Genomic DNA, 24,989 nt, shown 5'->3' on the forward strand with positions numbered 1-24,989 from the left:
TTGACACCCACGTTCATCCAGATCACGTGGTGCCATCAGTGCTAAGATGAGAGTTAACTTTTTCCAACTTTACAAAGAATGAGAATTTTAACCAGATCACCTGAATCATTGCAATGTCCTGGATGATAAAGGGTATAGAAAGTATGTCTCCTTGATTTGTCCTAGCAAATGAAAGCCATTGTGTACATTTTGCTGTTCCACGGGTTTCCATAGGAACTGCTTCTTCACCCAGCATTTTGTTTCCCAGTACTATTCTCCCATTCACATTTTACCAGCACACATCTTCGGGATTTCTATTGACTTCAAATATATTAGTGTCTCATTAGGATTTACTTTTCAGTCAGGCTCTAAGGTTGAGTGTATCTCATCTGTTTTGTTTAGGCGACTCCTATTTTGGGCTGGACCTTCAGCTAATGTAAATCAGTGTATATCTAGTGGTTCCTGTTTATGTTTCTGTGAAGATCTGGGGTACTAATTACTGAATGGAAGGATTTAAAGTTACATTTATAAGAATTTATATTTTTAAAACTTTGATTATGAATGGAGGTATAACATAGATTATGGTATATAGATAATCCACTACAGTCAGCAGCAGACATTCCCATTTAGACATTATCCTGCAGCTGTATCTCAGCAGACAATGCTAGTAAGAGGCATGGAAATTATTTGCCCACTTCTCATCTTTTTGCATTGCAGGGGTATTTCTTCTTTACATATGGCTGGCATTAAATTTCTTGACAGCGACATCTTAATGTGTTATAATATTTGTAGAGGGGGACAACATAAATAACAGTGAATTGGACTGGAAATGTAAGAAATTTTTCATTTTGAGTTTGGTTTCTCATCCTCCTTTGACTGCATTGCAACTTTAGGCAGTCTGATGATGAGAAAGATAAGCTAAACAAGGCCTGATCATTTATTAGAAACAGAATGGAATCTGTCACCTGTTTTTCAAATATAAATTAATATCTGTTATATAAGCCAAACTCCTCTGTGCAAAAGATGTAGAAAGCTTACAGGAAGCCAGTAGAGGTAGCTTTGGCTGCTTCTTATTATTATGGTTCTTAAAAGAAAATGTCTGAAATAAATGACATTTGTCTTTGGCATGGGTTTTTTGTTGACTTACTCGGTGAGTGCTGTGCAATGTCTGTAGCAGTGCACTGAGCTCACTGTTGGATGCTAAATATATTCAGCCAGATTCTTCAGGGAATTATGGTCCTCTTTTACAGGGAAACCCTAATCTAAACACAAATGGTTGACTGAGAAATCCTTCATTCAGGAAAACAACATATCTGTTATCTAGCAGACCCAGCATGAGCATTGTTCTTTCTGAGACAGGGTGCATTAGGAGAAAATCTGTCATTTATTTCCTTAAGTCCATTAACGGTCCTTCTTTTGAAAGAGAAGTGGAGAGTCATGGTTGCTGTTTGAGCTAAGACTCAACTGTCTTTGCTGGATTGATAGAGCCCATAACCCTAAGGCTTTCTTTTGCTTCCCATATAATTATTAGACCTGTGGTACAGAAGAGCACCAGGCCATCTCTCAACTGGAATATTAATTAGATTTTTGTTTTATTTCCATTTGGCTTATTCTGATGTAAAATAAATTCTAACCAGAAGAATAGTCAACTGGAGCCAGGCCTATGTCTGAGGATACCTAATTAGATTATTACTGTAAACTCAGGTATGTCTTTCTCGTACAGACTCTTCATCAAGACATAGGCCGAGTAGTTTCCAAGTCTTGGTAGGCAGTCTGAGATCAGATTAAATTTGTCATCACTGAAAGGTAAAGCTCGTGGAAGTGTAAGAGTGAAGTCTAGGTCTGTAAAGGATATTTGGAAATACTTCCAAGAAGAGCAGTCAGTCAATGAGAGTACTGCTAATACACATACATCAGACAGTTGTAAAATATATTGTGTAGTCAATATCTGTCTCAGTTTGTGAAGGTACTACAGTATTCATTTTGAAGAAAGAAATAAGGCTTAGACCTTAGTTTGATGGTTCTTTTCTGTCTGCTCTTAAACAGTTACATTGCATCACTATGGACAGAAATTACTCAAGTGCAAATACAGTACTATGACAAGTTTTAGGAACAAGCAAATAATCTGCAGGGTGTCCAGTGCATTATTGAAGCTTATAATGATTAAATAACAGTGTTAACATGTTTGATGTATGAATGATGTGGACATCAGAGATTTTGGGTCAATAAAAAGAAGGAAAAAAAAAAAGGCAAGGAAAATAAAAGCATAAGAAAAGCAATTAGAGATATTCTGCTATAACAGAATGGTACTGATCTTCCCTCAGAAACAGCTTGTATTTTTGTAGTATTGTGGCCTGTGTTATGCAGAAGTTATACCACACCATACCAGTATGTTCTCAACTTCAAAACTGTTCATATAATTCATGGTTGTAGATCTTCAGTGAAAGTGGTGTAGTATCACAGTGAAGAACATGGCATGCTGCCTTATCATCCTCTATCATTATTTACTATGTAATGAAAGAGGAACATTTGATATATGCAAGCAATAGCAAAGATATATATTTTTGCTCATAAAGAAAGTCTGATTTATTATATAATATCCTTCAAATTGGTCTTGCAGAGCATATGTGTGTTTAATTAAGCACATTAAAGTCAGATTTTTTTCATTAAAATTAGCTCATTTATAATGGTGAGTTAACTAGGTTGTTTATAAAGAGAGGGAGCTCTAAAGGCAAATTACCGTGAAGCAAGAAGAGATCTGAACTGATTTTAATGAAGTCATGAATAACTTATTAGTTTCTTCAGGTTCCTCCAAAAACAATTAAGAAATAACTTGTCTTTAATTTCTTCTTAGTTTGTTTGTGCAGATGCTGGAACAAAACTAGCTGAGTCAACAATCTTGCATAAACAGATGATTGCCTCTATGCCTGGAGTAAGTACTGAATAAAACTCCATCTCTTAGTTTTGGTTTTTAAAAAATGTATCTTATTCAGCTCATTTTGCTTCATTTTAATGTTCTTTCCTTTTCATTTCTCTTCTGGTTGGCAAGGTGTATTGCAGGCCGACGTTGAGATGCTTGTTCCTTTTTATTAATGTTGGAAAAGTTCTGATCTTGATGTTGCTTCCCTTACTTTCACTGAATCTTTAGTCAGGTAACACTTTAGCTGGAGCCTACGCTCAAGAAGACAACATATGGAGAACAGACCAGCTGAATGCCCCAAAAAATGGTAGCAGGGAGGAAAGCTACAAGCCATTGCCTCCATTCTCACAATAGATTATCTGGTTAAAGAAGAGAGGCAATGGTATTTTTCTGGTAACATACAAGGCATATATCCTGCTGACAGGTGTAGGTAAATTACCAGTACTCATAATTGCCTTGGCGCTGAATATGCACCAGGTGAATATGCAAGGAAGTAGCACAACTGGAGGTCTTGACTTGTTCCATGGCACATGTGACTGAGTACCAAAACAGACGGATGAGAATTAGCCAAGGTCTGCTTCACAAGCTGAGGAAAACTTGTTCCCATGTGTGTGTGTCTGTCAGCCTTAGGGGTGACCTAACAGGATCTTTCTCTTATATTTTATGAAAGGTGTGATTTTTTAAATGCAAATCTTTAATAACACCTTTCCTCCCAACAGAATATTTTAATTTCTACTTGCTTTAAATAGATAGACTAACATTGGTGTTACAACGTATAATAGGACAGTGATAATTTCAGAAGAAATCTTAGAGATTCAGGCTGCCTGCTGCTTGAATGAAACAGAATAGATGGTTGGAGAGAAGTCTTGCAACTGAGCATTATTTTCAGAGGTCTGAGTGTAGTATCTTTTATAATTCTGTTATTCAATATTTTAGAACCCATATGGAATCCTTAGTCCACATAAACTGGATGGGAGGGTATGGTGACAGGGCTGCCAGTGACCTTGTTTTACTGTTTGTTATTCTGTCAAGGGAACTGACAGACATAGCATTTGAAAAGCCAGAAGGTGGTATAGTTCAACACTGTGTGGATTGATATTAACATACAAAAATGAGAAGCACCCAGGTCAGTTGCTTAAAAACAGAATACTAGCAGTTTTTCACATTTCAGCCACTAAAACTCAATTATGGCTGCTTAATTTTGTGATCAAAACTAAATCTGGTTCATTTGTATATTCAGGTAGGGTAGTCAGCTTCTGTGCTTCAAAGTGTTGGTGGTTAAGTAGAGGCCAAGGAACAGTAATTTTCCCCTGTGCAATGTTTTGCCCTGAGCCTATGCCTTTTGCTACTGCAGTTTTTGGTGAATTCAAAAAGATACCTAATTTGATAATTTCATCATTTAGTCTCAAAAGTTAAGCATTGCTTTTACTTGGCCCCTAAGAACGAGGCTTTCATCATTCCCCTTGAATTGAGCTAGCATTGTCTTCACCTGAGACTATTAACATGTAAACAGAAGTTTAAATGATACCTAGTGGGTTGGTCGTGTCACCTTGTGAAAGCTTCTCTCCAGGGTTCTCCGGTCTGTTCAAAGCCTTTATTTAATCTGACAGCTTTGTTCTGTTGACTGCTTTGCATACCTTGGGAATGTCTTGTACTAGCCAAAGGCCAGATTTGCATTTCTTGCTGTCTTCTAGGGAAAGGCTTATGAAAATTTGTACTGTGGGAATACAACAAGCACCACATTGAGTCCTTTTGTTTACCCTTTGAGGTCGTTCCTGCTCTGGCACAGGTCACCTCTGAATGCTTACACTGTTATGGTCAAAATGGAGCAGTTCATGAAGGATTTCATTAATCCCTTGTAGTCCTTCTCTCCCCTTTTGAAAATTGCCACTAGCTTAAGGGCCATTAGAACGATGTATTTTGAATGATTTTGCTTCAGGAATATCGCAGAAACATTTGTTACTTTTTTTTTCTTAACGTGACATTTACATTTCAGTTGTGTTCATTTTAGTGTTTACACCTAAATGACCTGAAGCCAGCCATTTAAACTGCTTTTCTATTGTGATTAACGTGAACATGAGGGCAACTGTGCCTGTGACTGAATGTTATTTTCTAGGATTGTAGCTGATTGGTTCCACTTACAGAAATGCTCAGCTGCTTGAAGAAACTCTCATCATCTTTTTAAGACTTTGCTTCTGGACCACTATAAATTTCAGGATGGCATGGCAAGCATATTCTTGAAAGTTTCATGAGTTAATCTTCCATTGCTGTCACAGATAAGAGTATTTTATGATGCATGAAGAAGCTACAGTGGCTGGGCTTTCTTTTTATACTATCATCAGATAAGAGGGCATATTACAGAGAGAAGAAAAACATCAAAGGATACCTATTCCTAAATAGAGTAATCTAACTAAAAAAAATAAAATAAAGAATTTGAGGCAGACAAGTTGTGTTCTGGTGAACAAGAAATGAAGATTAAAACATGAACATATTCAAAACCTGGTACTTAAACTTACTTCTTTTATGTTCTAGTGTGGAACAGCAGCAATGGAATGCATGAGGCAATATGTTGGGGAAGTGCTGGATTTCATTGCAGATATGCATACCTTAACCAAATTAAAGGTTCGTTCTGGGCATACATTGATCTAAAGTATACATACTTTTTTAACAAAAATATGTTTTTTGTGATGAACCTGCCTGGGAGAAATGGTTGGAAGTCTCTGAGGATGACTGACAGGTTTCTTTTCCTTCTTTTTTTAAAAATGTTAGTACTGTTATAAATTAGACACTTCTGGGGGATCAGTAAAAAGTAGATTATGCAGCGTTGAAATGGAGGCTGATTCAAGTATAGTGAGCACACAATAAAAATGTAGGCTTGGTTTTCCTGAAATGTTGATAAGCTAATGATAACTTTTTCTGGAATATTGATGATAAGCTAATGTCATTCCAAAATCACTGTGAGAAGTAGTTGTGTTTAATATAACCCATGGAAACATAGAAATCCTTGCCTATACAACTAATTACACTCTTGTGGAGGAATCCTGTGTCTCTTGGATACACAGACAGACGCTGAAGTCAATTAGAAGTTCAGAGGTTATTAAAATACAGTAATTGACCTAAAAAATAAAAAGGTCCTTTTCCATATGGATTGTATCATTTTCATTGTCAGGTTATATTCTATTGTGGTGGGAAAAATCAAGTAGTTCTTACCTATGTAGTCCAAACTGCTTTTTGGTTTCTGTACATTAGTTTGATGCCAAATTATAAGAGGAGTGATAGGAAAATACTTCTGTCAACATAAAATATTTTACTTAGGAATGAATTTCATGAAAACAGCTTAGTAATAACTAGCTGGTCAAACCCTGGAATTTCTGTTTCATGGGAGAAGCCAGCATCTATTAAATTTCCTACAAAATGTAAATTCTTTAAGACGTTTTAGAAAAGAACTAGGCTAAGTAACATTACTGCCGTGTAATAGGAAATAATAGAAGTGTAGCTGTTTCAGTTGCTAGCAAAGTAGCATCTATTGTTAATAGCTGAAATAAAGAATTAATATAATATTTCAGCTAATATATCACTAACAGTCGATCATAATGCTGTGGAGGGGGCAATATTTATTCAGCATAACACTATCCCATTAGGTAGCTTTATTGTACCATCTGAAGCTGAGTACTATGTGAGCACTGAGCTGGAGGTGAAACTTTGGTGGTTAAAATCCTCCTTTCTGTAGAGGGAAAACACCTGTCTTACAGTGGAACCATCTGTCACTTCTCAATGCCAGGCAAAGTTAGACTGTAGTTTTTTAAGCTACATATTGGTACCCCGCATGAGGGTGGATTTCCTTCAGCACATAAAATGGAGGCAAAGGTGTGACTAGGCCTGACTTCTGCAAAGCTGGCAAGACGAATGGTGTGTGCAGCAGAAGGACTGTTACAGATATGGAGGAGAGTCTGTGCTGTCAAAGATGCAGCCAGTGCTGAAGTCTGGCAGTAGAGTTTTAGTCCTTGTGCACCAGCAACTCAGTGATCCAAGGGAAAGTTTGTCAACTGAAAGAGGTCATTTCATCACTGGGCACAGGCAAGTAGTTGCCAAGCTGCTTTTACGTGATCTAAAGCTCAGTTGACAGGTACAGAAAAACAGCGCTGTCCTGTTCCAGCTAGTACAAATCATATTGCTATCGCTTACATGCCTGGGCTTTGGCACATGTGGTCTTCTAGGGAGTTCTTTGACCAAGCTCTTGCGTTTGTTTCTAACCTCAAGAGCCACTGTGCTTCTGTAACACAGAGTGCATCTGCTAATAAATGGTGTTTATGGTCTGTTTTCCTGATAAATCAGTACAGTGTTTCACTGAAAGGCCACCCCTACTACTGCACCAGTCTTCTGCTGAAAGTTACTAGAAATGCGCTGGAGTGTTTCATGCCACGATTCTGTGGCAGAGAAGACAGAATAAATGATAACCAGTAGTAGATTTCGATACTGGATTTTATTTATGAAGCAATGAGATGAGAACTTTTTACCTTACTATTTTCTTGCACGCTCAGTTGCCCCCTCCATCCCACCTCATGCCCCAGAGGGATACATTATTGCAAGTTAATAATACCACAAAGGAAGAAGAATCCCAACTGAACTGAAACTCACATCTCTTGAAATTTGCAATAACCTTGTTTTACTGCCTTGAATTCGTTGAATGCCTTTTGTGCTGCAGTAGAAACTTACTTCAAAGTACAAACTAACTAATCATTTTCAGCTGAATTGGATTGCCTTTCCACTCTATCCTTTAAAGTTCTTCACCCATTTCTCTTACGGTTCAAAACTGCTTTCAGAATAGGTAGGCAAATGAATAATAAACGAGGGAGAGGTACATCTGGTTTGCCAGTTCCACAGAAAAACACAAACTTCTCTGAAACCAGGAATGGGGAAAATTTATTAATAAATACTTGCAAGTGTCATCTCCTGTGTAAAATGTTTCTGTAGAAAACTCTGCCATTTGCACGTTCTCCTTCTGCCCCTTCTCCCATAAACTCTAGTCTGATTTTTAGAAATGCTCATACAATGCTTAAGTCTAAGATGATAATTTCTTATGCTCAGTAGGACTATTTATTAATTTTTCATACACAGTTATAGGTAGGACATGAACTAAAACTTTACCCAGTTCTTCACTTCTGTGTTTTGAAATTAGGCAAGAAGCTTCCCAAATGTGTAGCCTGGCCATTTAAAACTAAATCAGAACCAAATGGCCTAAAATTTCATGTTGCTTTGAATAGCCATGTAATACAGGAATCTGAGAACAAGATTAGCATAACAGGGGAGTCAAATATGACCATAATTTTATGTGTTGTAAAGAATAAGCTTTGGGGGTCTTTGGAAAATTAAAAGGCAGTTCTTACTTAACCAGACCAGACAAACTTATTCTGTGGTTCCAACATAGTTGGGAAAATATTTTAAAGCATTTCTAAGTTTATAAATAGTCAGAACTTCAAACAAATTCACAACATCTAGATTCAAATTATTGTAAGCTCATTTAATATATTTACTTATGTTGCTTGAGTTTTATTAACAGAGGTGTTCCTAGGAAGTGAGTCCTAAGATTATCCAGCTGTAGAATTTCTTACTATGAGTATGTATCATCAACAACATATGGACTACCAAGCTAACACAAAGAATACTATGTGATTTATATGGTCAGTAATAATCCCAACAGCAAAAGTTTAATCTTGGTTTTCAAATTTTGAAATTTCTAGTCTCTAGAAATACAGTGAACTGAAATAGTTAAAATTGTTTATTAATTTCCAATGTCTTTACATGTCTGAGAATAGTTTCATTGAAAGAGGTTAATTATTTTCAGTCCAGCATATTAGCAGCTACTGCATTATTAAAAAGGTATAAATGTTAATTCTCAAGATAATCACATTCCAGTTTATTGTTTCTGTTCAGTTTATTATCTCTTTTCCCTTTGGGATAACATTTTAATTGATAAAGTTCAGCAAGGTTTGATTTAGAGAATTCCACCATTTTTTAAGTAGTATGATGTGTCTGCCTGCATACCTGTCTATCCTTTTTACCTGCCTCTGTAACAATGTCATTAGGTATTCATGATGGTACATTATTTTTTTTCTCTTAAAAGAGATTTCAAGTAAGTGATTTTTGAGGGTGTGAGTTGCTGGGGTCAGATACTTATCTGTTGTAAAATATTATTGGTCCACTGATTTTTGTCCTGTTCATTTAATAATAATTTAATAACTGATGACCTGGATTTTCTTGTACAAAGCATATGGCTTTCCTTTAAGCAAGCAAATGCACTCAGCATGTGTTCTGTTAGTAACAGAAAGTAAAGTTAGCTTAATTAGAAATACACAAGTACCTTAAGAAGCACCAGTGAAACATTCCTTAGAGCTGATAAAGCAGGACAATAAACTATCTTTCCAGGCATAAATATTTGCACATTTCTTGGTAAAAGGTTTAGCCCTTTTATTTCCAGAGCTTAAAGGCATTTGTAGCAGCTGAATAGTGCAACATAGTCACAATGTTGGTGGATGTGTGACAGGTTATTTCTGTACATGTAAGTGGAATATTGAACAAGGAAGGCATTTCCTGCCCAGATGCTATCTTGTTAAATGGTTAGATTCTTTCATCTTCACTTAAGCTGTCTGGACATGCAGCCATTACTTTATATTCTTCAGCTGTTGAGTTTGCTGATACAAAAGGTGCCTATACATTTTGCACAAATCATATTTTGAGGGCTCTTGAAAATGTGGCCCACTGTGGAAAGATCTGCGTCATAAAGCTGTTACTAATATAGGGACTGGAGAATTTTAAAAAACTATTTCTGAGTTTTGTTCTGTAGTTTTGTAGACACAGACACCCTGAGAAAGTAATTGAAGGGAAATGAAATAGAACACGCTGTTGCTTGGAAGAACTTAGTTGAAGTAAAATACTCTTTTCGGGTAGGAAGTCAGATCTTTGCCTTGCAGAGTCACATGAAGACTTGTTCTCAGCCACTGCATGAAGACACATTTGGTGGACATCTGAAAGTTGGATTAGCTCAGATTGCTGCTATGGAAATCACAAGGGGAAACCACAGAGACAACAAAGCTGTGATCCGATATCTGCCTTGGCTTTACCACCCCCCTTCTGCAATGCAACAAGGGTAAGAATGCTTTTCCACAAAAAGAAATACTAAAATGAGTTAGAAATCTTCACAAAATTCTGTGGTTATTGCCAGATTTCATAGATAAGACTCGCAGTAGGGAATGGTGGTCATGGGACATTGAAACATCTGGTCAGAAGCTCCCTGATCCTTAACTGAGGAGTTCATCAATGCAATATTTAAAGTACATGCCAAAGGGACAGTGGAGGTAGCTCCATTGGCACGACTGCTTTTACCCTGGAAATTAACTTGATTCTCGATATAGATACAGACAGTGAAAAGCATACAGGTAGTTGATCAGTTCTAGAATTATAGAAAATATGTTGGGAGTTATACAGAACATAATTGGAAATTAATTTGAAATTATGGAGTACAAATGAGCAAGAACTGTAAGTGTAAGCCTATTGATATGATGATAAAAACACTACGTCTGGTTAAAGTTAGGTGAGAGAAATCCTGCTTTTCAAGACATGTTTTTTATCCCTCTTCACTGTGAGAGATCCTAATCTGCAGTGTTTTATCTTCATAAAGAACGGAGATACTGTCCCGTGTCTTACATTGACAACAAATGAGATGTTTTGAGTGTAGACTATTGGACTGTGTTTCATCAACCTGTATTCATGTCCCAGCTTTGTCCCAGACTACCTGCCCCAGGATTCTGACGACTAAGCTGCTGGGGCTCCAGTCCTGTAGATACATTTCCATGTACTTTCATGTACAGCATATCTAGTTTTGGAAACATGGAGTTGTTATCTCCTTGTACTTCAGTTTCTTACATGTGAAAAAAGGACTGTGTGTTCTGAGTTGAAGGTAGTGAATTCCTTTAAGAGACCCTATAGGTACTTAAGGAAGAGCATCGTATCAGAGTCTATTAAAAAGAAAAATTAATGGCATGCCTTTTTGGTGCTATGAGTCCTTGACAATGACATCAAATTAGAAATGAAAACCAGTAGTGAGGGTGGCTTAGTAAGTAGTGATTTATTGATTGAAAACCAATTATTTTTTTCCTGTGCCTATGACTTCAAATAAGTATGTAACTGGAACTTGGTAGCAGCGAGGGGACAGACAAGAAGACACCAGAAAAGTGTTGTCGTGTTTAGACTATATAAGCACATTGCTTTACAATTAGACGTTGCACTAGATGGTGGATGAATACTTAAGTGTCACAACAAAAGCATAGTCCTTGCCCTCAAAAGCATGCAGTCCAAATGTCCGAAGAGAAGCTAATGAAAAGAGAATTAACTTACTAATGGAGAAGTGGAACACAGTGGAAGTAAGACATGGTGCCTGTCTTGGAGCTCTCCGTGGAATGAAGAATTTCCCGCCATTGCCCTGTCAGCCGTGTGTTGTCCATGGAAGCTGAGAGGAGTATTTCCACTTGGGCAACCCTTCCCATCCGATTATTTCTGTGTGGAAAATCACTGTATATGGAACCAGTGAATCTGTGAATGTTTTAGGCTTTTATTAGACTAAACTTCTTAGACTATTTCTTAGACCTGTTTCTTAGACCCACTAAATATGTTCTCTTGGACTTGTTAATGGTATGTCAAGTCCACTAAGTTCTGTGTGGTTCTAAGTCTTCACATAAGCTGTACCAGTGATCTGTGCCTCCAGCACACTGAGACTGGATCTACCTAGTGCACATAAGGAGACTCCATATTTTTTTGAAAACCAGAAAACTTAGCATCATTGTAAAATCCGCTCTTTCTTGACAGGCCCAAAGAGTTCATAGAATGTGTCTCTCACATTCGTTTGCTGTCCTGGCTACTTCTGGGGTCTCTGACACACAATGTTGTCTGTCCAAATTCTCCATCATCTTGCATGCCTATTCCACTGGATGCGGGTTCACAAATTGCTGACCACCTTATTGTTATTCTGATTGGGTTTCCAGAGCAATCAAAGGTAAGGGATTCTGTGTTTTCAGTGGAGATGTGTTATATATTGGCCTTATTATTGCAAACACTTATTTATATCTTCATAAGAAAACAGGAGGGGTAAAACGTTATTAAAACCTGAGATCTAGGGAAAGAAAACTAGTTTTCCTTGCATAGCTGCCTCTTCATGTGTAGAAAGCCAGTGACGAAATTACTACAATTAAGTCTGAGATTCAACTATTTCAAAATATCTCAGCACAGGAGTGAGGAAGGAAAAACTGAATTCCAAATTGAAGCTTTAGCAATGATCATCTCTGTAGCAAATCTCTAGAAAGTTATTTATTGTAGTTGTGTAGTAGAATTGGATAACCTATGAATAATGTTATGATCAAAAGTTAATTACAAACAGCAATGGGTCAAGCACAACTTTTTTTCTCAAGTTGCTCTGGACAAGGAGAGTTATTGCAAACCATGAGCCATTTGTGACTGTAGTTTTAACAGAGATACAGCAGCACTCTTTGACACCAGCCAGGTTTTTATTAGCAATAGAAGCAGAATGATCACACATTTATCTTTATGTAAAATCCTCCTTTTTTTTCCCCTTACCCAGCCAAGACATGGGTGCTTCCCATTAATTTCTTTGGCCTTTTTTTGCTCCTTCAAGTACTGCTTTCTAGTTACCAGGTAACCATTGCAATGTTTGGTGCAGTCATACTGCCACGGAGTATGAATCACTGTTGCACTTGCAAACTGAGAAAACATCTCTGACCAGAAGCATCTTTCTCGTAATGAATTGCTTAACGTCCAACACCCCGGGAGGCTCAGACACTGTGATATATAACATGTATTAGCAAAGAGCCTGCTTGAGTATGCAAAATGAATTCTCTGTTAGCTTTTCTAAACTTACTTTCCTTGACTGTCCCAGAAGGGTAGAAATGGATGACAGATTAGCAGAAGAGATGTAAGATGATGTATTTTATATGATAGCCTTCCCTTCAGGTGATCAGGATCTGAATGACTTGCTGCAGCAGTGTCTTTGAAATGCAGTCATACATGCCAGGGCCTCCAGGCCTTCCACAGATTATGGTGGAGTTTCCCATCAAGAAAATCTCAGAACTAGTCCTGAGTAGCTGTTCTGCAAAACTAACCTTCTCTTTAAAGGGTGTAACCTTAATGCCGTACACTTAAGATTGTATGGATTGTGTGTTTGCAAATGCAGTTTTTAGTCTGTAAATATACAAACAGTTTTTAAACATGGAGAAGATGTTCTCAAGTGTACTTTACTTACTAGTTCCTAATGGAAGGGAAACGTGGGAAAGTGAGGGGCAAGACTGCGAGGATGCATGACAGAGGAGCGCTTTGATGAAAGCCTCTGGACTGTATCCCAATACACTTATTTAAATAAACAATTTCCTCTATTTTCTGTTTCTACAGACATCTGTTCTGCACATGTGTTCCCTCTTCCATGCATTTATATTTGCTCAGCTCTGGACAGTGTACTGTGAACAAACAGCAGTAGCTCCAACAGTCCAGAATCAGAACGAATTTAGCTTTACAGCAATCCTTACAGCCCTGGAGTTCTGGAGCCGTGTGACACCTAGCATCCTACAGCTAATGGCACATAACAAAGTGGTGAGTCAGGTGCTGTGTACAGATTTAGTACAGCTTAAACTCGGAGGGCTTGGCTTTGTTTCAGTGGAATACTTTGGACTATGAATAATGTCATAAAGCAGCTTTGATGCCTTTGAGAAATTAAAGGGACAGCTAATTATTAGTGATTTAACCTGACAGTGGGCCTGAAACAGAATCAAGAGCTGGAGTTGCTGCCTGTTGGATTAAGGGTTGGCTGCATCAGGTCTCATTTTATATATCTTCCTCCTGTTCACAGTGGTTCTTCTGTTTCATCTGACTCTGCCTTACAGGAGCAACTAAGTGTTTCAGGCTAATTCTGTGAATAACCATTTGAATATTTTTTTACCACATGGTGGTGAAAAAAATACACAAATGCTGACACTTGACTACTCATAACCCATTGGTTACTCATTAAAAATAAGCTACATAAATATCTTTGGAAACATTTTTGAGTAATGAATGACTTGAAGGAGGTATCTCTTGAGATAAGTTTTGAAATAGAAATGTTTACTCTATGCAGAAATCATCCAGACCATTTTTTGGAAATTATTTTTAAGCGTTTGTTTATCTGAACTACTCACTGCTGTTGGAGCAGCTTTGTACAAGAACCCAGAGGGGTTCCAGCAGCCTTCTCATAGGTGCTACCTTTGCTTCCCATTGACTAATGATTCTCTGCGCCTGCAGGCTTAGGGTTGAGAGCTTGTTTCTGATGGGCAAGATGTATTGTGTTTCCCACTTCCCAGAGAGTCATGACAAATCTGTCATGACTTGTCAAAACTTTTCAACTTTAACTGAGATGGTAACTAGTAGCTCTGGCTCTAGAGAATCTGATACTAGCTTTGAGTGAGAAAGATTCTTTATATGTGGCCCAGTCCTCTAAGTCAAGTGCTCTTAAGATTTGGGATTTTCATTCTTTGCTTGGTTGTTTTTTTTTTTTTTTCCTTTTTTTAAATGGAGGCCTTCTGTCTGTATGGAAATTATTTTATGCAATTCCCCTTTCCCCATGTGAAACATCTTGCACCCCAGGTGTATGGACCTTTGCCCTTTTAATTGTAATTGCATGGGCTGCACTTGAATGTCTTTGAACCAGTTACTATTCCTTTGTGTCTTGTCCATATCAGGCAAGAACCACCTAAAGCTGTCTTTAAATGATATCTTAGCCTGTGACATCTAGTGAGGTCTCTGTGCTTGGCGAGCCACTGTTGGGTACAATAGTTCATGAAGCTCCATTTGAATGAACGGGAAATGTGCATAACACTTCCAACTAGCCAGTTATTTAGTCAGACACAAAGGCTTCTTGTCAAGCCTTTGGACAAGAATATGATCTGAAAGTCCCAAGTTCTGGTCCTTATTCTGAAAGTATCTTATTATGTGACTTTACTCATTGGCATGTTTTATTACTTTTATTGTTATTGGCAAGTTATTAAACTCTCTGCCTCAGCCATTGCTGAGTGAAAAGTAGATAATAATACTTGCCCATCTCACAGGGGTGTTGTGAGGTTAATTAGTTAGTGTTTGTAAAGCACTTTGAAGATGAAAAGCACTACATAAAAGCTAAGTTTATTATTATCGAGGGGAATTTACACATAGTTCAGACAGGCACTGTAAATACTCACTGCTGGCTCAGGTTATTTGTCTTGTACCTATGAATTTACACAATATAAAACATAAAATGCTGTCTACTACCAAATAACTGATATTTACATCTGTTGTAATTCATGGTACAAAATGGAAGAATTATGGACTAGCTGCCAGTTCAGAACAATAAATTGTCTTTTGATGGGGGGAAGAAAAAGATGCTTTTTGTGGGTATGTTAACTTTCAAAGATTCAGTAAATAAAAATAACAATTTCTGACACACTGATTGATGAGAACTACACAGCAAAGGCATGTAAAAGGATTTATGATGTCTGAAAAGAACAAAGCTGAAGGCAACTTGTTTTGATGTGTGATATGAATCAAGCACTTTGAAATATTTAACGGATAGCTGTTGCCACATCAGGGGAAAACTAAATAACTGTAATATTTAATCTTATATGTCAGTGGTTAATAAATGCACATCTAGTGATTCAGTATAACTGCCAGGCAAATACAGGAAGATTCTTTTTAGAGACTGTTGGCTTAGCTTGTAGCTCTGTTATGCTGGGCACTGATTTATTTTTATGCTTGATTATTTTTTTTCAAGATGGTGGAAATGGTGTGCCTGCATGTCATTAGTTTAATGGAGGCTTTACAGGAATGCAACTCCACTATCTTCGTAAAGGTAGGTGTAACACGCCATGAATATTTAGTTAATGATGTTGCCTGTCTGTTGTGATTCCTAGACATACTGTCCTCTGCTTCCCCTCCCACTTAAAAAAAGAAAGTGGAAAAAGCTGAGGTCGAATGCTAATGCAGAAATAAAACCTAGTAGAGCATTAAAAAAACCCAAAATCTCTGCTAAGATGGAAGACCAGACCATAATCTCAAAACGAAGTTCTCCTGATTTTTTTGTACATGAACTTCTGATCTACTTCCTCCATCCATTGTTGCAATGGTCTTATTCCTCTAATAGACTCAACTGATGCCACTGACTTTGAGAACCTCTAGGTACTGCCTGAATTTTCGGCCATTCTTTAACTTGTAATCATCATAGGTTCTTTACAGATCGCCTCAGTGTTCTGATCCTCAAATTCTTTTAGGTTTATAACACAACTTTGTTTTGTTTTTATAACAAAAACAGTGGTTTGCTTATTATATGCCTGCGTGTCTGACTTAGTAAAACATTATTTGATAGTGAATCTTTTTCCCCTAGGATGTGTAACCAGGGTACTCTTTGGTTAGAGAATCAAATCCTGCATGCTCCATTCACTTAGAATTCTTCTTTTGGAAATCAGTGGTCAGCCTCTTGTGGTCACCACAGCATTTTCAGAACAGATTCCCAAAGGATTGGGATGGCCTTACAAGTATAAATCAATTTTACTAGCATTTTTAACATGTTTTCCCATTGCATTATTCTGAAGGGAGTTTTCACATAAAATATCAACAAATCAAGTAGTTAAACACACTCTGAATCTGACTGAAATGTGTTGTTTTATATAGTTTTTCTGTTTCCATAAAGGAAACTTCTGAATGTTGTTTTACTCCAGTCTTTTATGGTCAAGCTGGAATTTAACATAAAGTAGCTAAAACTGAAGGTCTTGATGTCAACTGGCATGAAAGTATTCACACCCATTTTGAACACATGGATTTGTAGTCAGTAATGACTTGATTCATTACCGAAACTCTGTCATTATGGATGTTAATGGGATCATGGCTGTCCCTGGAAGACATATGGGCTTCTCTTTCACCCAGCCCAGGATGTCCAGAATGGCTTTAAAGCTGTGAAAAGAGAGGCCTTTAGGGCCAAACTCCTGTCACAATTCAAATGAATGCTTTCAGGGGATTATATTTGAGAGTATATGTTGATAATATGCTAAATCAGGTTAAGAGGACATTGTTGTTTTTACAAAGTCAAGCTCATAAACCTGTGAAATTCAGAGTTAAGGTGCTAAGCTTTCTTTCATGTTCAGTGGATGCAAGATGGAAGAGAAGAATCTGAGTGTCCAATCCCCTTTACTTAGTTCCTGAAGTGAAATCCTGCAGGAACAAGATACATATATAATAGCATTATAGGGTTCGTAGTCCCAGGTTATTAACTTTTTCAAAACTAATTGTAAAAATATTTATTGTAGATCTGGAAAGTAAGTGTCATGATTTGGGGAAAGACTTACTGTATGTTTGAAGTCCTTCAAAGAGGCAGAAGTGTAAAGCTGATTCATACAGGAACCAGTAAGTGAGTGACATCTCTGTAATAAAAAAAAAAGATCAACTTTGAGACTGTCTCTTCTTCGGTGGCATGAAGAAGATCTGAACTTTGTTACTCCTACTTCAGAATTCTGCAAGGATGACAATTCTTTGAGTATTAGTAGACCCTGCTGTTTTTTGGTAGCTTGTTTTATTCTAGACAATCTTTTATTGCCCTGCCTTTGATAATGAAACAATTTTGTGCTTTAAAGCTTTTTTTCCTTTTATTTTACATATAAGCCTTTCAAACAAGGTTTAATTATCACTGAAGGAAAGGACATAGTGTAGTGAGAGATATTTTTTTTAAACAGAACATTCTTAACACTTTTGAAGATTCATTCAGCAAAATTAATAATTCTCAGTGAGTTCCTCTTAGAACTGAGCATAGTGGCACTGATAAATCCTGACCATTTATCGTTCATATGACCATATTTACTGCAGTGTCTTTTATTTCACCTAAGCAATCAGGTGCTGCAAAAACTTCATTTGTTAATGAAGTCATTGCATGATTTAACACACATATTTTTAATGCACCACAATGAGAAGGTGATGCATGTTACATGATGCCAGGAAGTTTATGGTATAGTTGTCTTAGGTGGCCATTTTCTGTATGACAAGTGAGGGGGAAATATGTCCTAAAGAGAGAAAGAGAAGATGTAAACAATTCAGCTCTCCTTCACTGAAAGAAGAGCTTTCTTTATGCCTGAGATAAACACTCCTTCATCTCCTTGTTTTGGTGCAATGAGATTTCCTCCTCCTGGTACTCTGTCAGCCTTTGCTGTCTCACAGTAATAGCTCACTCACATTTGCTAACTCACAGTAATAGCTTTGAGACATGTCTTGATTGCTTCCCGTAGTCTTTGAGCCATTCCTTGTATTCTCAGAGGATATTTTTTGGATCTGAAATTAGACTATCTTTACCAGTCTGATGAGGAAAACAAAGTTTCTTTTCTGTGAAAACATTTCAACTGCTATGCATTTATTTTTCTAAGTTGGAGTGAGATATATATATATACACACACACACACACACACTTACATACATGCACACATACCCACATATATTTAATTCATTATATTTTCCTCTGAAGGGAGGCATTCTGCTTTAGGAGGGCCGAAATGAAAGTGTTCAGCTTTCCTTCTGTTTTTCTGGAATGGGGAAACTAGCCATCCCAGGACAGCCACTGGTGTTGGAGACCAACTCCTTGCTGATCACAGTTCTCTGTCTGACCATCAGATGTATGTCTGAGGAATTTGGGAGCCTACAGTAGTGAAGGGAGCAGCTCAGCAAACCACAGCTTCTTTTCCAGACACCCAGGGGTTTTAGGCAGCTTCAGCAGCTGCTGGGCAGACTTTTGGAGAACTGGGCAGGGAGCAGAGTTGGGGAGCCACAAAAGCACAGTGACCAGCCTCTTCTCCAGCCTGGTTTCCATCAAAACTTGTACGGGAATCAACATGATTCTGCTGAAAATGTAAACTCCAAAAAATTGACAGGGTGTGACAGCAGTCTGTTCTTCCAGCTGTTCTTTCTAACTAGCTTTATGTATTCTTCCTTTGTGAAGAAAAGGCTGGGTGGGGATTAGGTAATCAAACTCAAGTGCTTCAATAAAAATGTCTCATTTATCTGACTGGCACCTGTAGGAGTGGAGGGGTTGCTTGCTTGTGCCTGCAGCAGAATGTTTCATTTCCCTAAATGAGCCCAGACCCTGGAAGACAGAAGTGGTACTGAAGGACAATGATCTGTATCTAACCTTAGACCTCTACACCATAGATATCAATATGAGTTAGTTTCTCTGAGTGGCCGTTATAGTCAGTAGAGATAAATAGGAATTTCTGGACACGATTCATCTTTATCTGTTTTAGATACCTGCTTTGAGATGAACTGTGTGTGAGAGGTGCTTGATTCTCTCAGCTGACTGTAAAAGGTGTCCAGTGAATTGGTTCAGATGCAGAGGGATACCCTGAGTTTTCTGCCTAGCTTCTGTCCTTGCTTGACATACTTCTGACACCAGTCCTATCACCACTGACTAGCTCCATAGGAACTTCGTTAATGCTGGATGAAATTTCAAGTGACATCTTGTTGATGGCAGTGGGGCATGGAATGTGGCTTACCTGTTCCCTCCTCTCCTCAAAACACATCAGAACTTGCGGTCACTGGATCTTATTAAACACTTCATTAGTGTGAGAGCTCACAGAAGGATGTATAGAACTCGCACGTCTGCTGCATCTGGCTGCGTTCCAGCTGTTTTGGCATTCATCTATCTGTAAATGCTGAGGTTTGAATATGGTTCTTCATGTGGTAGACTAAGTAATCAGTCCTGACAGAGCTGCATATGATTCTCCAGCAAAACAGCACTGCAATTGAAACAATTATCCTTCCTTGCACAAGGGAAACAGCACTTTATCTGATGTTGTCAATAGTGATTAGGTTTAACTTGCAGCTCCCAGTAGCATAATTGGCAAATTGCAAATTTTAATGCCATTTGGAGGAACATTTTAGAACAATAACCTCAGTGGTTAAATTAATACTGGAGAACATGAATACTTTTGGTAGAAATGCCTCTCTGTCTTCCACAGCTTGTCATGTTATACTTACTCAGAAGTAAAAGTTCTCTGAAGGGCAGGAGACTGAAATACCTATCAATCCAATTATGGGTGACAGATTTGCAGACCTCCTCGCCTTGTCATTCTGTATAGTTAAGAGTTTTCGCCTGTGCTCCCAGGCCTTCAGGTCACATTCTGCAATGAAGGACTGATGTGACCAGTGGCTTATAAAATGCTAGTTACCATTTAAATATCTGGTCTCTTATTAGGAACTTCTGCTGCAGGTTTTTCCAGTTCTTGATTTATACATTGCCATGCAGAATTTTTACTGTATTTATTCCAGTATTGCTCACCTGCACATATAGGAACACCCTCACAAGGAAAATAAGAAGTGATTTCCTTTAACAAGTTTTTGTTCTGTACTCTCATCATTGCCTTAAACAGGATATCAGTAATTGCTACTGGTGATTCACCAAGCTACAAACAAGGGAAGCTTTACCTCTGAGAGTTACCTGCCCCAAAACATGCATAATTTAAAAATAACCACATTTTCAGATTTGTGGTTCAGGCTATGTCCATTTGGACAGCTAAATACATTAGATACACCCTTCTCTGTCTCACAGTAACTGGAACATGTTTACAGTCGCTTGTATAATAACAAAATATACTTCTTCTTACAGCTCATACCAATGTGGTTGCCAATGATACAGTCAAACCTAAAGGTAAGTTGTTTCTAGTATCTTATCCTTTTATTCCTAGTGTTACATTTCTGTAAATTCTGAAAATAAGATGACTAGATGTGGTCTCCAAACACTCTGAAAGTAGAGCATTGTAGCATATCCAGATGTGCTGGATGACTCAGCACTGAAGGTCTCAGGTACGAGCATACAGAGAGCATCATCAGCTAAGGTACTTGGCCTGTAATCAGTGCTGGTCTCCCTTTCCCTTCTGAAACACTTCCTCTAACCAGGTTCTGCAGCAGGGCCTTTCCTCCCTGTTTACTGAGATTGGTTGTTCCCTGAGGTGTGGTTTTCTTGATATCTTAGGCTTGAGAGTCCCCTGACAGAGCAGGATGGGGACTCTTGACCCAGGAGATGGATTTTGGTTCTATAGCAGATATTGTGGGCCTGCTTGCTTCGGTAAACCTGTGCCAGCTGGCCCTGTTTGTAAGAGAAAGCAAGGTGGATCAGTGTGGTTTGCCAGTCAAGAGAATTTTGGTGGTGAGAATAAAAGTGCTGTAGCTGGTCTCAGTATGGAGTTGTTTCTGTAAGCATATTTGCCTTTCGTGGCAATATTAACAATGCAGGATGTGGAAGAAAGAAATGTGACATTAGGGCAGTGAAGGAATTTTCCCTGGCCAGCAACCTTCCCTGGCCCACAGTACCTTTCACAGTGCTGTATTAATGTATGTATTAAAGGAAAGAAACTGAATGTTTTGCGTTACTTCAACAGCATTTATCTGCTGGACTCCAGCTACGCCTCCAAGCCATCCAGAGCAATGTCAACCATCACAGCCTAAGGATGTTACAGGGGTCAGGCCAAATGAACAATAGCTCATCTGTGCTCCGCAAATGGCTACAGTGTACCCAGTTTAAAATGGCTCAAGTGGAAATTCAGTCGTCAGAAGCTGCATCTCAGTTTTATCCTTTATGATTCATGTAATTTATTCCAAATGTTCGTTTATAGCCTAGCAATAACAGGGTTAGAGCCGTAAAAGACCTTTTGTATAAATCAGCATACTGAGTATATACTGTATCTATACTTTTTAGCATAGGACAGATTGTGGAAAAGCTTACAATGGGTGAAGCTAAGAGCCTAGCCTGATCCTGCCAGTCTTTAATTACACTTACTCAGGATCACAGGTTCTCAAGTCTGCATTCATGAACATGTATTTGCAGGATTAGACTCAAATCTTTCACATTGTACATATCTCTCTGATCATTGAAATATCTTGTTCTTAAATGTTTCTTTACATTATTTTTGAAGCTAAGATAAAAAACACTTTTCTTTAACTTCTATTTTTTTTAAAAATAGAATTGTGGGTATTCACAAACATACGGAAGTGCTACGTTGCTATTTTTTGACGATAACAAAAGAAAACAGGGTTTTTAGGAACCTTTATAGGAGTTTTTTTGGGGGGTGTCTTTTTTTTTTAGATTCACAGCTGGCAATGCAATAAAACCTGTCACTATAACCAGTGAAACCAGTGATGTTCTAATGAGGCTTTTTGTCATGATCTTCTGGGAAAACAGCAGCTTGTAAGGAGAGTTAGTATAAAGTGCACTTAGAATTAGGTTGTTAAACTGTGCCAATTCATTTGTCTTTTTCTTCAGTACTGTTTTCCAAAACTGCCAAGTCTGATTTATTATTTTTTGAAATATTGCTTTTACTTCATTGATTCTGTGCTGCTCTTTGTAGGTTTCATAGAGCCTCTTTAATTTTGTGACTACTGTATTGTATTCTTCTGTCAGTACTTGTACACAGTACAAATAAAAATGGATATCCCAGACCTATTCTTACTGATGTCTACAGGAATTATGTTGCAGACTTCAAGAGGAGCATGAGAGGACCTGAACTTTTGCATAATGATATTTACAAATCACAATATTTGCATACTATTGTATTAAGCATGATGTTTCAAAACAGATGGATTTTAATATCATTAAGGGACTCAGCCAAAGCCTATTCCAATCTAAGGAGACTCAATTAATTCAGTGGATTTTACGTAAAATCTTGAAACACCATGATTTACCACCTCTTGTTATTAATACTAAAGTCTGTGCAATCAGGGTTGTATCTCCTGTATTTATTCCCATAATGCACTGATTAGAAGAATAACAAACACACATTTAAGTTGTGTATTAGAATGCTATTGAATTCCTAGTCTTTATTACCACTCTCAGAATCAATATTTTTCCTCCTGGGTTGTGTGGAAGTGGGAAAGCATACCTGTAAAAAACTGCCTGAGTTGTTGTGGAGGGTCAATCTTTCCTCAGTGCATTTACCAAAGAAAAAATCGAAATGTTTGCAGATGTGCCATTAAAGTACCATTATGCTTTAAAAAAAACACAAAACAAAAGAACCTAACCAACCAAACAAGAGACAATAAAACATGTGCTACCTTGCTTAAAAGATGTCCCTCTCTGTGTTTTCAGTGGAGAGAAACTGATTTGGCTTTCCCTCCTGGGGCTTCTGGAAACTTCAAGGATGAAGACAGCTGACTTCTAGGGAAGAGTAGAGCTTGAGAAAGCTTGTCTTTAAAAGTCACTTATAGAAAGTAGAAGCCATGATCAGGCATCTCACTTGGTGGATAATGAATGTAGGCAACATGGCACAAGCACTTTCCCTGCCTAGCAAAATCTCTGCCTCAAAGCATCTAGTATTCAGAGTGGCAAAACACAAACAAATATGCAAATATAGTGGTGGGTAATCACTAAGCCAAAACCAGACCGGCTGAATCCAGGTCCGTAACTAAACACCTCAAGACTTCCTGGGAATTTAGGTCTGGTTTCCACTCAGGGTTTAGAGATAAAAACTGGTCACGGAACCTACTTCCATACCTGAACATAGGGTTTAGTAAGCAGCTTACTTTAATTAATTAATTTAATTAATTAATTTAATTAATATGGTTCTTATAGAGCTGTTATATGTAGGCAAATGAAGACTGTAAATATGAATTGAGAAGCTGCTTTAGCATAGAGAATACAGCCTGCAAAAGGGTATGACCAATGATTAGGGATGGGTTGACTAATAATAACAAATAACATGGGGCTTGACCAGGTATGTGTGGTTTAACACCTCATGAAAATCTCTAAGTGCACTCTAGGCATCTTCAGAAGTACAGATATCTGCATTAATTGTTTTTAAAAGCACTGTAAAACATATGGTGCCTGAGGTCAATATACAACCTGAGTCACTCACATCATCTCCCTGAAATAGCCCAGAGCAGCAATTCTTTATATTCTGTGGGAAGGTTAGGAAGTAAACAACGTTTGGTGTTCCCTGAAAATGCCACCAAATAGCAGAGGCCAATCTTCCTGCTCTGCCATGCTCCCAGCACGGCTGTGTCTGTGGGGATGTGTCTCCAGGAGCAGAATCCATCTTCTCTCTGATAATACAGAGCTGCCGTTCAGGAGCAGCATTTAGTCATCTATTGCAATAAGCTGCTTAAATCAATGCCTGTTACCAGGCCTGACCTAGTAAAAGAATCAATTTACTGTGAGCTGAACTGTGAAATTTTCAGCAACATGGGGCACTTTGGATGCAGCGACGGTGAAAACCCCACACCAGCTGTGGTGCGTCGTACTGCCAAATTACATAACTCGGTGTCCTGAAAGCAAGGTTAGCATCTACGCTGGGCGCCGCAGAGTGCTTTCCTGCTGCCTATTGAGAAAGCCGCTGTCTGAGCTGTGTGCAGGGCCACACAAACAAAAGGCTTTTGCAGCACGTCAGTTACTAGCTACATCCGTGTCCTATCTTATATGTAACGTCTCTGTGACATCTCATTAGAGGTCAAAGGCCCTACAAACACAGAGTTGGTTTTCTGGCTCTGGATTTCCTGCTATGATAGGACTCGATGTGCTCTAGGACTGACAAATGTTCTGGGTCCAAAGATTTCTCTGAACTCTGGCTTGCACGGCCTCCTTTCAAGCTAGGTGAAGATTACCGGAGCCCAGGGCTGCTCAGGCTTTGCTAGTGTGCTCTGGAAAAGAGCTCTGCAGCAAAGGTTCCTGTGCTGTTCCCCAGCTGCATGCCACTCTGGGAGAGGTTCATCCACCGTTTTTCTTGTTGCATCTTAATGTGACTCTTCAGCAGGGCCAAGGCCTATGTTCTTATAGTCAGATCTGAATCTTGATTTCACGAGGGCTGTTCAGTCAGTGATGTGGGTTTTCTTCTTAGCAGTCTGCCTAAAATCAGGCAGAGGCAGCAGCATTGCAGTTGGCTTAAAGTTGTCACACCGTTTGGCTGGTTTGATGCAAATTTGAAAGGAAGGGCTCTGCATTTGTCTGTTGATTTATGACTCTGAATTATTCCATTCACTTCTGCCTCTCCTGCTGAGCACAATTTCA

The 24,989-nt window shown here is 38.3% G+C and overlaps 1 protein-coding gene across 22 annotated transcripts in view; it reads left to right on the top strand.

Moving 5' to 3' along the window:
• The window catches only part of UNC79 (unc-79 subunit of NALCN channel complex), a 115,005-nt gene extending 92,576 nt beyond the window's left edge, over nt 1-22,429 (top strand). For 20 of the 22 annotated variants that reach the window (XM_075103783.1, XM_075103794.1, XM_075103786.1 and 17 more), the window contains 8 exons: nt 2,834-2,911; nt 5,432-5,521; nt 9,871-10,046; nt 11,762-11,948; nt 13,355-13,552; nt 15,738-15,815; nt 20,601-20,642; nt 21,373-22,429. In XM_075103783.1, the coding sequence (XP_074959884.1) occupies nt 2,834-2,911; nt 5,432-5,521; nt 9,871-10,046; nt 11,762-11,948; nt 13,355-13,552; nt 15,738-15,815; nt 20,601-20,642; nt 21,373-21,573 (1,050 nt within the window). In that variant the 3' untranslated portion in view covers nt 21,574-22,429. Of the gene's footprint in view, nt 1-2,833; nt 2,912-5,431; nt 5,522-9,870; nt 10,047-11,761; nt 11,949-13,354; nt 13,553-15,737; nt 15,816-17,265; nt 17,367-20,600; nt 20,643-21,372 lie in introns of all 22 variants that reach the window. The other 2 variants (XM_075103778.1, XM_075103771.1) reach the window with 2 other exon arrangements.
• The last annotated feature ends 2,560 nt before the right edge of the window (nt 22,430-24,989 follow it).

This window comes from Phalacrocorax aristotelis, chromosome 9 (genome assembly GCF_949628215.1).
Source record: "Phalacrocorax aristotelis chromosome 9, bGulAri2.1, whole genome shotgun sequence".
Classification (NCBI taxonomy): Eukaryota; Metazoa; Chordata; class Aves; order Suliformes; family Phalacrocoracidae; genus Phalacrocorax; species Phalacrocorax aristotelis.